The sequence below is a fragment of the Nansenia antarctica genome (assembly GCF_963989245.1).
Source record: "Nansenia antarctica genome assembly, chromosome: 5".
Taxonomy (NCBI): Eukaryota; Metazoa; Chordata; class Actinopteri; order Argentiniformes; family Microstomatidae; genus Nansenia; species Nansenia antarctica.
The window spans coordinates 62,586,393-62,601,164 of record NC_137690.1 but is presented as its reverse complement, the minus strand read 5'-3'; the positions used below and the strand labels follow the sequence as shown (position 1 = coordinate 62,601,164).

The window sequence follows — 14,772 nt, the reverse complement described above, 5'->3', positions numbered from 1 at the left end:
CCATTCATATGTAAATATGGAAAAATGTATTGTGTGTATGAAACAAGTGTTCCCTCAAACCACACAGACATCTCTGGATGTCAAGTTAACAGTCCATAATGCCATTGTGTTGCACAGTCAAAGTTGAACTGCAGAAATATCTTATTTGTAAATCATGAGAACAAATAAAACAATTAAGATTTATTGTGTTATTAATTTCATTTTTACATACAGGCTATATACAAGTTAGTACCACATGTTCGGTTGTCAGAAACATTTGTGGTGTGAGATTTGTGCTTGCAGTGTACTGGTAACAGCAGATAGAAAAAGTATTCAGTTCCTATGCTAAAAATGCATATTCTTATTATGAATATAATTTATCTACAGTTATACCCTTTAACACAGAATTAACTGAGTTTTGTGTTATAACACGTTTTGTGTCACTTAACATTGAACCCCAGAGGAGTTAAGATATATAGAAAACAAAAAACACAAAATAGAAAAGCTGAACACATACACAGTATACCTCATTACACCTTCAAGAGTTGCCCCCATTAAAAGGTATATTACACAGTGAAAAATACATTTGTATTACTTAATACAGTATTGCATGGAATTATCTTTACACTGACAGCTGTCATTCAAAACTACCAGCGGTACATAAGAGTAAAGGATCTACGAGGATGGTAAGGAAAGAGAGGGGTTAAAAAAAAAAAAATATCACACTGCTTGTGAGTCACACTATGCATGGCTTGATTGTAAGCAGTCCACCCCCTCCTCTTCTAAGGCTCACAGATCTCTGTCTCCACCACAAACTTGCTCTCAAAGTGACGGATTTTGTGGCAGTTCAGGACCTCACGCTTTTGGATACCTGCAAAATGAAATCGATAAAAAAAAGGACTTAAAAGGATGTAGGATGACCTCTGCTTTTCAGGGTATGGCAGCAGTTTATCAGTGGCCACAGTGTAGGTGTGCTTGTGTAGGTGGTAGAGGATGTATTTACCCAGGATGGTGTCCCTGCGCTCCAGTTTGTAGGTGTCTCTCCCCTTGCAGAGGCTATAGATGAAGAAGCCCAGGTGGTCCACGTTCTCCAGACGCTCTGTCACCATCATCTGCTCATGGACCAGGTAGGACTGGGGCAAGTAGGTCCCCGCCTAGGACATATCAACAAAACACACTTATCTTCACGCAAAGATAAACTCCACAAACACCCGTCCCTATAATTCTTAATCATTTCCCTCTCACACAAGAAGATGGGACCAAAGGATGGACCATGGTGTGTGGGGTGGTCAAGAGTTTGTGCGGTTACCTTAATGTTGACCAGCAGTTCCAGGAGGTCTTTGGGAGGCATGACGATGGAGGTGTTGAGGGGGATGACGTAGCATTTGTTCAGGCTGAGGTCCAGGTAGGCTGTCAGTCTCTAGGATGGGAAAGGGGGAGACAGAGAGAAAAGAGCAGCACTTTAAAAACAGCCAGATACAGCTTCACATCAAATGCGTGGAGGCGGCACATTTTTATCGAGGACTGATGTTCCTGCAGGCTGTAAATTAAGAGGAAGCTCCCCGGAATGAGAGATGAGCTCACGCAACAGCATCAAAAATCAAATCTACCTCTACGACTGTAAATACATTTTGTTTTAAAGTTGATTACAAACACCCCTATGTTGCCTTGTTTCATGGATTATACAAAACATTTCGGACATGACTGCACTTCCCACCCTGACCCACACCGGGTGATTGACCTGGATTGTCAGACTGGGCGTGGCCAGTCTGACAAAATCTTAGTTTTTAATTTACCATGTTTAGCCAACTTTAATAGAAATGTCTAACAAAAGAAGGCAATTTTGTCTTAACAGCTGTGATCTAGGCCTAAAAATGCATCATCATGTAATTGAAAGAAAATAGGTGATCACAACATCCAGGGCACAGCAGGGTGAGTGCTGTTGCGGCGTTCTCACCCTGTTGAAGTCATGGACAATGTCAGCAGGGTCGCTGTCTGAGAACTCGGGGACGGGGACGTTGATGAGCTCCACCGCCTCCTCCTCTAGCACACGGATGCTCTCCTGGATGTGTCGGAGCTGAGCGGCCATGCCCACTTGCACGCCGTCGTCCTCCGGAACCATGTAGTCCTGCTCGCGGTAATCCACCCCACAGAAGTACACCGGGCCCGCCTGAACGAAAACAACGACATTGCAGGACTTAGCCCTCTCCCATATCAATAATTAACATGCATGCGTGTTCTAGAACAACTACGCATTGTGGGCTCTCATTGGAGATACAAAGCTTTCAATTACACTCAATGTTGGGAAATGGTCACAGTCGTATGTTAACACTCCCTCTCACCTGCAGTATGTATAACTTGTACAGGTAAGCCCCCCCAACGACCACACCTGAGAGCATGAGAGCCAGACCAAGGCAGATGCACCAGCACCAGACCTTCGACTGCTTACGCACCCGCATCCCATCCTCCAGGTCCTGGGGAGAGACACACAAACAAACAGACCACTGGTTAGTGGTTAGCCTCGGGCAATATACAAAACAATCCCAGCTTATCAACCCATTTCATGAAATCGCATCGGCCAGTTAGCCTTTTTCCCCTCATATAGCCTATATCCTAGTAGCTCAGAAGTACGGTGGCAGGTAGCCTAGAGGTTAGAGAGGCTGGCTAAGCAATCAAAAGGCCGCTGGTTCGATCCCCACCTCAGGAGGGAGCCGGATGTGAGCTGGTGATCTAAGGTGCCTACTGCTGCTGTTGTGCCCTGGCCTTGAGCAAGGCACTTAACCCCAATTGCTCCAGAGGCGCTGACTATGGCTGATCCTGTCCCTAGGGCAAAACAATAATTTCATTGTTCTCTATAAATCTCTGTTGTGCAAAAATAATTGTATAGTATGGGACCATATCAATGGTGGACAAGAAATAGACTAAAAAGAAATCTACAAACAAATAAATGTTGAATTCAGCACGAGGAAAGGTCTATTTAATTCTCACTTACATCAAAAACAGTGTTCATTCATCTATTTTCTATGAGTTCAGTTTGAGTAGTCGTCACCGTCAAGAGACAATGAGTGAGGACAGATGCTTATGTAACGTAACACAACACTCGGTTCGACACCGGCTGTTGTTAATCCTTCAGCTCATGCTCCACAACCCTGTCTTTACATGACCTTTCACCTTTAGCATGCATGCTCCTTCCATAATCACTTTCCCTTTCAAAACATCCTACTTCGGTCATCATTCAGTCCCTTTCTCTTTCAAATCCCATCATCTGTCTGTTGCTTCCCTTATTCTTATATGCAGCACAGAGACATGTTGTTGTCATTGGGTGGCAGGCAGCCCTTATTTCCTGAAACTCCAAAACTAAAACGGATGTTGATTGTTTATGAAGCGTTGGAGGCGGGTCTCGTATTGAAACAAATCTCTTCCTGGAGAGTGATGGGGAAATACCAACACAGACACAGTGGGGGTAAGGCTACAGTCAAACGAAACAGGCTGTAGGTACTATAGCAGAAGAGAGAGGATCTGCAATCTATCTAATAATAATCTAGAATTCTTCCTTTAATTTAGATCTCAAAAACATCCTATATATGCACCAGTAAGGGCTGCCTTGTCTCAGGCCCTGCTCTCAAAAGCTGCTGTTAAAACAACAACAGAGAACACAGCTCTATATGAAAGAACAAGTAGTATTAGGCCTAGTATTAATCAAGTACACCTCATAGAATGCTTCACAGGTTCCGCTTGCTGCGCAGAATGATGATTCAGACGCAAGATAAGAATGTGTTTGCTATAAACAGCACCGACAGGTGACAGGACAGAACAAAGGCTCTGGCTGAATCATCATATCTACATTCATTACAACAAGCACAGACTTGCATGAGATCCACAGTACTGGCTGTTGAGGATGACCATGCATGGTGTCTGCCTGGCTATACCAGGTACCCTAGCTATAACATAAATGTACATTTTAGACATTTAGCAGACACTTTTATTCAAAGTGACTTACAACGTACAAGTACATTTATCTAAGTAAGTGAATCATCTATTCATGATAATAAAAACAAATGCATGCTAGGAGGACCAGGGGCCATTGGCAGTCATAATGCTAGAAGAACACTTTATCAAGACCTTGCAAGAATTTAACATGATGATTCTCCAGAAGAAGAAATGCTCATTTGCGATATGTCTAGTCTTTGGCTGAGACGATAATAACATATCACAAGTCATTAAGACTATAACTGTTGGAAGCTGTGTCTTTAACTGGACCATGCCCTTAGGGCAGCACTGAAGCGTGCACTCTGGCTCCTTATCCAACAGATTACTGTTTAATCTCTCACACTTCACGTGTCTGACAACCCAAAATGCACACGGGTCTTTCTCTGACTATAATACTCTCATCCCCGCTCGACAACCAAGTCTCGACAACCAAGTCTCGACAACCAAGGGTCGACACATTTAGGGCTGACCCTGTAGTGGAAAAGCACCATTACATTAGGCTACACTTTATACAAGGTCACGCTTTACATGAACCTGTCCCAACACATGTATAGTAGTAAGCCTAATTACACTAGTAACACTATTACATCATAGTTCATTGGTCATTTAGTTGTAATTGCATAGAAAGTAGAATAAGGACTGTTCCTTGTCGTGTTTGTGTGGTCACTAAAACCCAGTGCTATTTAATAACCACATTGACTTGACATCGTTACTACACAGGTTTTGGGGCAACTTAATGTAGTGTTAGCATAATGAACAGTATAAGAATACATGATGTGTACCGTGTGTGTGTGTGTGTGTGTGTGTGTGTGTGTGTGTGTGTGTGTGTGTGTGTGTGTGTGTACGTTTTTTAAAGGGTTCAATTACATGTGCAGAAATGAGTGGTTCATTGATCTTTATCGACAATCGGATTAGGTTTGAAGTCTGGTCCATGTACTATTCTATAATACTGCTCTCTAATCTAAGTCTTGGTTTTTAATCACTCAAAGCGCTTCCGTCGCGACAGGTCTGCGATCTCCAGAGTGTTGAGTGATTTGTGAAGTCAGCCATTTTCCCAACGTCGACGATCCCAATCACGGGTTTGAGGTTGAAGGATCAGCACAGTCCATATCTGCTTTTAACAACCAGGCCTTAAATGCAAACACGCTCGCTGGCAGAAAAACACTGAACAATAATGTCAAAGGGACAATAAAAAAAAATGTAATTAGAATAAACCGATCTGGCTCGTGCTCGACGCCCTGGTGAAACCCAATCAATTTAATTATTAGCAAACCATTTTTTAATTATTGCTTTCTTATTGTTGGGTACTAGCTATGTTGTGGATACGTGATTACGTTAGAAATGTTACTTCTTTCGCCATAGCCTACGACCTCAGCCGATCGCTTAGAAAACATCAACACAAAAGGTTTGAAATTAAACTCACCTTCTCCTCGGGAATGAGCGCTTCCTCGGTGCATGGTTTCTTCAGATCCTTTTGCCCGAAGGACGAGTTAAATGTAACTTTGACCATTCTTTAAATGTTGCAATACGCGTTGTGTTATATCACCCTGTGCAAAGAGCGTCTCCGTGCAGTGTCTGGTTACAGTGACGCAGCAGCTAACATAAACACACACCGAGAGGAAGGTCACGTGGGCGGTCACAGCTAATCTGGGCTACGTTCAAGAAACCTAGGGGGCATTCTGCAACGTTTCCAGGGTGGATGCGCAACTGCATGGTTTTATGATTTGGGGGCAGAAAATCAAAAGTCAATGCAAAAGGTGCAAATTCATTGATTTACATTAGATTTAGGCTGTAGCTTTTATGGTCGTAGATGTGCAGGCTTTTGTTCACTGTATTTAGAGAGCCCATTATTTTCATGAGCTTTATGAAGGTTTGGTGTAGCTAGTCACACACGAATAGGGTACTGCTAATAGACCTTCCTTGACACCATTGATAATGCATAGTTTGACACACACACACACACACACACACACACACACACACAAACACACACACACACACACACACACACACACACACACAGTCCACGTTTATGCCTAGTAGTAGCAAATATAATGCATTGTTTTTAGGGGTTTTCCCTCTTATCGTTGTGCTTCTAGCTGTCAGATGTTAACTACTGTTGGGAATTTGTATTAAAATAACTAGAAGTGATAAATCATGTACTATGTGCTCATTTAAATAATATGTGAATGCGGTCAGTTGAGAACAATAGGAAGGTCACGCAAAGCCAAAAGAGAGGTTCTGTTTTTGAGCGACAAGAAGAAATACAAGCTCCTGACTAAAAGAACGTTTTATGATTCAAACTGCCTGTAAATTACTTATTTTTACCTATGTGCTAACAACCATTTTACACCTGCTGTTATAATATTCTATTTTTCTGTACTTTCATAACTAATGATTAATGATAAGTCTATTCTTCTAACTTGTAAATCGAATCCTAATATTACTGTGTAACTTCAATAGTTGTGTTTTCACAAGACATTCTGATACCAAGACATTCTGATAAGGACACTGACACTTAATGCTCTGCTCATACAAAGTACGATATCACCATGGGAACGAGACGCTAGCAGGACACTCAAGCTGATAACATACAGTACACTCTCGCACCCACACAGGAGGAATTGAAGGCCAATGCTAACGAGAAGACTTTCTGCAGCTGCAACGGATTTGTGCTGACACTTGGAAAACTACCAGATAGAGGGGGGGGGGGGGGGGGGGGCATCACCCAGCCCAAAATGTTTAATGAATTGTATAAATAAAGGACTATGTACGGAGGTGAGAGGGACTCTTGTTTTTTGGTGGAGCCACTGCAGTTAACTTGTTGACGGCTAGCTGAGATAGGCCTGCAGAGGTGAAGCTAGATAAGACACTTTTCCATGGAAATGAACTATTATTGCTTGCTGATGTGCTTGAATAAATATTATCTTAATGAACAGTTCAGTAGTGGTGCCTAATATTTGATTGGATCATATCATCTTAAGAAGTGATATCAAGGACGTCTCGTTGAGATTAAACGAACTCGCTTGTAAGTGACGACTCAATTAAATCGATTCTGGAGAAGTTGATCGCCTTACACTACTTCTGAAAGCACACAGCTAAATGGGAAGGGGCACATGCATTAGTCCAACAGCGACAGGAAGACAATTCTATTATTATTCTTTGATGATATCCCTCTTTTTTTTTCTTGTGGCATTATTATCCCCCTCTGATGGTGCTCTACCAGAGAATACCCTTTCGCCACTGGGGGGGCAGTATGCTCTTTGTCATCATCGAGAAGCCTTACAAAATGATAAAGTGGTGGTCAATTATTTCAATTTAATAACATACTATATTTTAACTTTATTAGATTTATTCTAAACTTTATTAGAAGATTTGCAGAAGTAGGTACATGAAAGTACATATTACATACAAGGTCAACTAAAAGGATAAAAACCCAAGAAAGCCACTGGCTTATTTCAATTGGGGTCCTTAATCTGTCGAATACAATTCAATTTGTGCTCATATTCAATTCAATCTGTCAAATACAATTCAATTTCTGATGGCACTAAAATAGCTCCATACGCCCGCCTCCCGCTTCGATTGCAGACTCAAGTTAACGCGCGTGCAGAAAGATGCCACGAAACTCGTGTCCGGTAGCTTTATTTAAAGGAATTTCACAAATAAAAGACTTGTCAGCTCTGTGTGATATATTGGAGGAATCACGCAATGCGGGTGGATTGAAAATACGGAACAAACAGCGTCCCGTAATGGTTCAAAACGGGACGCATCTTTTAACTGTCAGATACGGAACGATTCCGTATTTTAAGGGACGGGTGGCAACCCTACTTATTGCTCCCTCCCCTGAGGTGTTGGGGCGCATGGAGGTTCCCCCTGAGGAGGGGGGCATGGGGGTTCCCTCTGAGGAGGGCATGGCTGTTGCGTTTGGCATCGTTAATGTCAACAAATGTTGCTGTTGAATGGTCATCAAGGCGGTTACCGTTGCTTGAGGAAATTCGACACCCATAGCAGCAGAGATTTGCCCCATTCTATCCAACAGCCACTCTACGCGGTAGAACACAACATCGTTAGACACTGTGTTTTGCTCTACCTTAAGTTGGAGGCCACGGATGTCTCGTCGTACAATCTCAAATGTGTCCATGTTGTTAACCTTACGATATGATAACGGCTAGGCTAATACTATAAGGCTATTATAAGGAAAAGGCTCGTGGAAAGGCTGGAGACACACAATAGGCAACAAGTGCAGCAATTGGTGAAAGGGCAAACTTTACAGATGTTACAGTTTTTATAGTCTCTTACAGCTCCCATAGCGAATCATAGCGCTACCTATGGCCGGAAAGGGCAGAACCTATGGCCGGAACCGGAAGGAAAATATGGTACCTACATCCGAATGGAATACAATGCAAATTCCATCGGATATCGAAAAGCAATTCAAATTAGTACCGAACACTCGAATGTAATACAATGCAAATTACACCGGATATCGAATGAATGAATGGTCTTTATTGTCATTGCTACAGTACAGGTACCAAACAACGAAATTAAGGAGGGGTGGCTCCCCTGGTGTTAGGAAAGAAAAAAAAAAAAAAACTTTAAAAAAAAATCACAAGAAGGGAAGGAGCTGGTTTACATAAATAAAGGCTATGTACACTATCCACTATACTATACTGTACAGATAGACGACTAGGGTTGTCATATTGCACAGTAGTGTTATTTCACATTTATTTAAAGTGTCGCAGTTTGCAGGCTTGAAATGTACATGTTTGTGCCTCAGCACTACACCTGATTTTTTCAGTCCAGCAGCTGCCATCAATCCGTCCAGACTGTCCAGGGCCCAGACAGACCCGTCACCAGGGCCCAGTCTTAGGGTGGGCCAATGAACTGCATGGGGGGGCACAATTATTATTAACTATTTTATATAATCCGATATGCTATGGTATTCGTCATGCAACACTGACATGCATAGTAGGTTGCAGAGGCTAAATTGGACACGTAGCCTACCGATGAAGACTAGACCTAAAATTATCAGAATGCAGCAAATAACATAACAATAAACACAGGCGAAGCTGGTTTATTACAAGGCCTTGTCGACCCGAGTAGGCCTAAGCTAAAATTATTTGAATGCAAGTTACTTTATAGCGTGGAGAGGCCAAGTTGTGCATTACAATGCGCACAGGTCAATAATTGGCACCAACCCGGCACACTTACAAGAACAAGAATTAAATAAATGCCAGGGATAGCCTACGTAACTAAAATTAGGAGACTGGCACGCAATCAGTGCACTTCCAAAAGGGATACAGTATGACCGACCGATCGTGTGATCATCACATTAAAACCACCCATCTACAGCAAATAGGATCAGCCAGATCCTCATCATTGAACACGTTATACACAAAGCACATTAAATATAGCATAACCGTGCAAACAGCTCATCTCTCCAGTTGAAAAAGCTGTCGAGAATACAACTAGCAAAACATCACCACGGCGTGTGCTCACACGGACACACACACACACACACACACACACACACACACACACACACACACACACACACACACACACACACACACCCGGCTCAGAAAAGAAGGAGGCGGCGTTTTTCAGTGCTGAATCTCCTCATCAGTAAGTCCTTCCACTCAGTGGAGCCCCTAGACTTTTGGGGGCCCCTGGTAAGGGTCTTAGGCGGGTGACGATGTGGACATTTTTAAATGTATTTATTTCCCTGACACTAAAATATAATACGGTTTTACGAAGTTCGCGCATATGCGCGCGCTCGTGTGTGTGTAAGTAAAAAAAACTGTCTGAAAGACTAGCGTCTCTTTTACAAAGGAGCCCTGGCCAAGACAGCCACAATACAACAATTACATTTGACATAATAAAAGCACATAAAAACATGCAAAGCACATTACATAAAAACAGTAAAAACAGTACATGACCACAGGTACAGTAGCACACCTAGTACACATTGCGACATACTGGACCACAAGTAGCATACAAATTACATGCAACATGGAGCATGTAAATGATGCATGTAAATGCATGTAAATGATGGATCTTATCATGAATCATTTTTAAAGGCTTTAATATAGGCTACATGATGTATTAACTATTTATATTTTGTACCCAGATGTCAAATAAATACGTAACAAATGAATAGTTAACTTTAAAAAAAAAAAACTGCCCCGCTGAACCAATGAGAAGGACGGGGGGGCGGTGCTTCCCATCGGTCCGGCCTATCAGTGTCCTAGATTTGCCGCTCGCTCCGGGCGCACATAGAATCCGTTCTATGGATAAAGGTCTCCAGACGTTTGGAGCGAGAGCAAAGCGGAAGTGGAAACGGCTGGCACCGCGAGACTAGCCAGCTATCAATAAACTACAATTCATCAGAGCAGTTGCGCGTCATCTCCCTGTCATCAGAATGATCACGCCCCTTTTTGGGTGATAGAAGGGGAGAAGTTTGACTGGCGGTCAATGGGAATTTCTGGTCTTCGCTACTTTAATCCGATAAAATAAGAAAACCGTAGTGCTTTTTAGATATTAGGAGCCCAAATCCGATGGCCAGTTAGGCAAACTATATTATAGTGTCGTTGCCGATCAATGATCGACGTCGCTATATAGAGAAAATAATGAAATAGGGGTTGATTCATCAGAGCAGTCATACGTCATCTCCCTGTCATCAGGGATTTGTAGTTCTTCATTTGATTTGCCGTGTAAATCCCCAGACTGCCCAAATCCGATTGCCAGTCAGGCAAACAATTATATAGTGTCGTTGCCGATCAATGATCGACGTCGTTATATGGAGAACATTTATGAAATAGGCAATGAATGTGTATCCTTTCAGTCTGCCTCCATGAACCACCCGACCCAAAGGCCTGAGGTGTTGTAGGAGGTATGAATATGATTTAGGGGGTATTTAGTATAACAGGCTAATGGGTTTATTGTGAGTTTACTTTGATTGTTTGTTTATTGCCTAGATCACCGTATTGAGAAGTCATATGGTTATGGGGGGTGATATTGCAAGGTAATTTAAGCACCTGCGCACCTTGCATGGTGGTAGTGGAGAGAGAGGGGAGCGATGTATTTTTGTTGACCGCATTATACGCATATTCTATACGCATTGTTTGTTATTTTTCTGGTTTTGATCGCTTATGGATTATTTTTGTACTTCGCCAAGTTTGACTGTTCTATTCAATAAATGTCCAATGTGACAATTGCCCTCCTCCACCGGCCCTAGTTTTGGATCTAGCTTGCTGTTCATTATTTTCATGATAAAACGTCATAACATCTTCATATACACCATACAGTAGACACTGAACAGTAGACATAAGACATGTTCATAAATGTTTATCTTATATGTGTATATGTTTGTGAATATGTGAATATGTTTTCTGTTTTTTTGCACCTTCGGAAGAGCCACTACAATTTCATTGTATAGGCAACTGTACAACGACAATAAAGTCTATTCTATTCTATTCTATACAGGATAAATACTGATTAACAGTAGGCTACTTTGGCAAATGCCCATTGAACAGATTTATTTATTATCCTATCTTAAGAAAACTAATGTAACACTCCCATCTGGGAAAAAAAAAAATGTGGAAAAAAAAATGTGGGAAAAAAAAAATTTGGGAAAAAAATTTGGAGGCCCTTTTTGTTTGGTGGCCCCAAGCAATTGCCTTGGTTGCCTCTATGGACGGGGCGCCTCTGCTTCCACTCATCCTTGAACTTGTGGGTGAGGTCCTTTTCGAAGGCAAGCTGAATCAGTTGAGCCTTGCGCTTGTGCAACATGCTGCGCCGATGCTCAGAGAAAATTTTTTTAAGTGTTGAAAAATAGTTTTCACAAGTCGCGGTAGACGCTCCCAAAGTTAGGGCGAGTGTATAAGCTTGGATGACAGTTGGCATGGCCTGGAGTGCTGAGTGGAATGTATACTGAGAATATTGGCTATTGTCCATTGTCCATCTTTGGGGGGAAACGAGGTGTCCTCCATCTTCTTTACCAGGAACCCACCACGAGCCACAGCATATTCAGATTCAACCACTTCAGTTCGAGCTAATCTTAGGAGAGGAGTGACCTTCGATGGATCCATGAAATCCTCGGCCTCTGGGTTTAAAGCAGCCAGCGCACCAATGAGCTTGCAGCTGCGCTCTCCAAAACGCGCATCCATCTCTCCTTGCACAGCATCAATAACACTGTAAAACACTCTCAGGAACTCTGTCTTTTCGCCAGTGTCCCTCTGTGACTGTCCAACCGTTCCTTCAACTACAAATGCACCAAAGCTCTTGTTAATTGTGCGTCTTCTCTTAGTTGGACAGCTGGGACCAGCCTCGTCAGTGGCTGAGGCTGGAGGAGAGCAGAGGTCCCAGAGCGCAGTAAACTCATCCTCTGTGCGCAGTGATTTTATGCATTCAGATGCACTGTTCACAAGAGTAACCGCAGTGAACAGGTCCATGTTCTCGCTTTGTAGCAGTCTGTTTGGTGGCTCGAAAAGTAACAAAACTTTCATCGGGGGGCTAGCAAGGCTAGTAGTAGCCCTAGCCCTAACAGTTGGGCTAGTAGGACTTACCTCACTAGTGGTAGCCGTCGGGGTGCTAGTGTCAGGCTGCCCACAGTCGCTAATGCTGGTGCTACGTATGTCCATCGGGGTTGGGTGCAGCTGCACCTTTCGAGGATTTACCGGTAATCCACTTTCTTATATCCATCTTTATTCAAAAAGCTTTAACCATCAAAACGCGCAGATTTCACTCAACTACTCACTGCTCGCCTCGCCTCACACAACTGAAATGGCGGGAGCAGCAGCGTGCATAACGTGCAACTTTCAACTTTCAACTTTCAAATGATTGGTTGTCACTAGAATCCCGTCCAACAAAATGAAAAACACACTATTGTTTCTCAATTTTAATGTCTTCATTTAACATAAAATATGAATAATATATTTATTTTATTTATTTATTTTTTTATATCTGGCTGCCAGTTGGGGGGGCACCAGCACGTCTGTGGGGGGGCCTGGCCCCCTGAGGCCCGCCCATAGTGACGGGCCTGGGCCCAGAACCTAGGTCTTTGCTGTGTTCAGGGCCTGGACGGCCCTGTGGTAGAAGCTGTTCTTCAGTCTGTTTGTCCTTGCGCCCAAGGTCCTGAACCGCCTTTTCGAGGGCAGCCTGGTAAAGTGTTCGTACCCAGGGTGGGTCGGGTCCCTGGAGATCTTGGAGGCCTTCCTGAGACAGCGTGTGTTGTACAGCTCTTCCAGAGAGGGGAGGGGGGCGCCGGTGATCTTCTGTGCTGTTCTCACGACTCTCTGTAGCGCATTTCTCTCCGCTGTTGTGCAGCTGGAGAACCAGTTGCAGATGCCGTAGGTGAGGATGCTCTCCACTGCGCCGCGGTAGAAGGTCACCAGTATCTCCTGCTTGCTGTGTTCCTTCCTGAGGACTCTCAGGGTGTATAGCCGCTGTTGTGCCTTCTTGATGGTGGCTTTTGTGTTGTCCTTCCAGGTCAGGTCATCCCGCATGTGCATCCCCAGGAATCGGAGGGTTGAGACTCTCTCCACGCTCTCTCCGTCGATGAGCAGGGGCTGGATCTCGGACTTTTTCCTCCTGAAGTCTACGATGATTTCCTGGGTCTTTGACTTGTTCAGCAGCAGGTTGTTAACCTTGCACAGCTTGCTCAGTTGCTCTACCTCATCCCTGTACGCCGCCTCGTCCCCCCCCGAGATGCATCCCACCACGGTGGTGTCGTCTGCAAACTTTACGATGGAGTTGCTGGGGTGGACGGGGGTGAAGTCGTAGGTGTAGAGCAGGGGTGCTCACACTTTTTAGGCTTGTGAGCTACTTTTCAAATTACCAGCTCAACAAGATCTACCAACCAAATAAAACATATTGCCATTGCTGCGAACACAAAAATGTACTGTAATAATAACAAATTAAGGCCACGCTACACTGTTTCAAAATCAAAGAAGAGATTTATTAAACTATATAACAAATATTCACACTGGTAGTCCATTAACATTAACATTAACTCAGGAGCTCTGAGTGGTTTACACCAGACTGGCCAGTGCCAAGCCAGGTGCCATCGACGTCTCCGGGCGGCGGAGTGTGTGTGTGTGTGTGTGTCTGTCTGTCTGTCTGTCTGTCTGTCTGTCTGTCTGTCTGTCTGTCTGTCTGTCTGTGTGTGTGTGTGTGTGTGTGTGTCTGTCTGTCTGTGTGTGCATGTGTGTGTGCTTGTGTCTGTCTGTCTGTCTGTCTGTGTGTGTGTGTGTGTGTGCTTGTCTGTGTGTGTGTGTGTGTGTGTGTGTGTGTGTGTGTGTGTGTGTGTGTGTGTGTGTGTGTGTGTGTGTTGTGAGGCGGCGCGGGGCTGAGTGATGCCCTCTCCTGTGTGGTCCAGACGGGAGGCGTCCCCGGCTACTTTTCTAAAAAAAATATTTAAATGTTTTTTTTTTAACATTATTTTTTTTTTCAATGCCGTGTGATCTACCCACACTACCTTCGCGATCGACCGGTCGATCGCGATCGACGTAATGAGCACCCCTGGTGTAGAGGTTGTAGAGGATGGGGCTTAGCACGCAGCCCTGGGGGGACCCAGTGCTGAGTCTGAGGGCTGTGGAGGTGTGGGGGCCCACCCGCACCCTCTGGGGGCGGTCGGTCAGGAAGTCCTTGATCCATGCACATATAGAGTGTGATAGACCCAGGTCTAGTAGTTTGGTCACTAGCCTGTCTGGAAGGATGGTGTTGAAGGCGGAGCAATTCAGCAATGCAAATGATTACACCGACACTCAAATGGAATACACTCATCACCAAATGTAATGCGCTGCG

General features: G+C 43.8%; 1 protein-coding gene across 1 annotated transcript; it reads right to left on the bottom strand.

Annotated features, from left to right (window-relative positions):
* Positions 1–165: 165 nt before the first annotated feature.
* Positions 166–5,549, bottom strand: itm2ba (integral membrane protein 2Ba). The gene is made up of 6 exons (XM_080532335.1): positions 5,393–5,549; positions 2,322–2,453; positions 1,937–2,149; positions 1,289–1,399; positions 983–1,133; positions 166–850 (listed from the first exon to the last, which is right to left on the bottom strand). The coding sequence occupies exons 1-6, from the start codon at positions 5,477–5,479 to the stop codon at positions 762–764; spliced, it is 783 nt and encodes a 260-aa protein (XP_080388461.1). The 5' UTR covers positions 5,480–5,549; the 3' UTR covers positions 166–761.
* Between the last annotated feature and the right edge of the window lie 9,223 nt (positions 5,550–14,772).

What these genes read in the sequence shown, in the direction of transcription:
- itm2ba (XM_080532335.1), bottom strand. Translation starts at nt 5,479, where the DNA reads ATGGTCAAAGTTACATTTAACTCGTCCTTCGGGCAAAAGGATCTGAAG. An exon ending in ACAAGTTATACATACTGCAG is followed by an intron (nt 2,150 to 2,321) that starts GTGAGAGGGAGT and finishes GTTTTCGTTCAG; the next exon opens with GCGGGCCCGGTGTACTTCTG. An exon ending in AACTGCTGGTCAACATTAAG is followed by an intron (nt 1,134 to 1,288) that starts GTAACCGCACAA and finishes GATATGTCCTAG; the next exon opens with GCGGGGACCTACTTGCCCCA.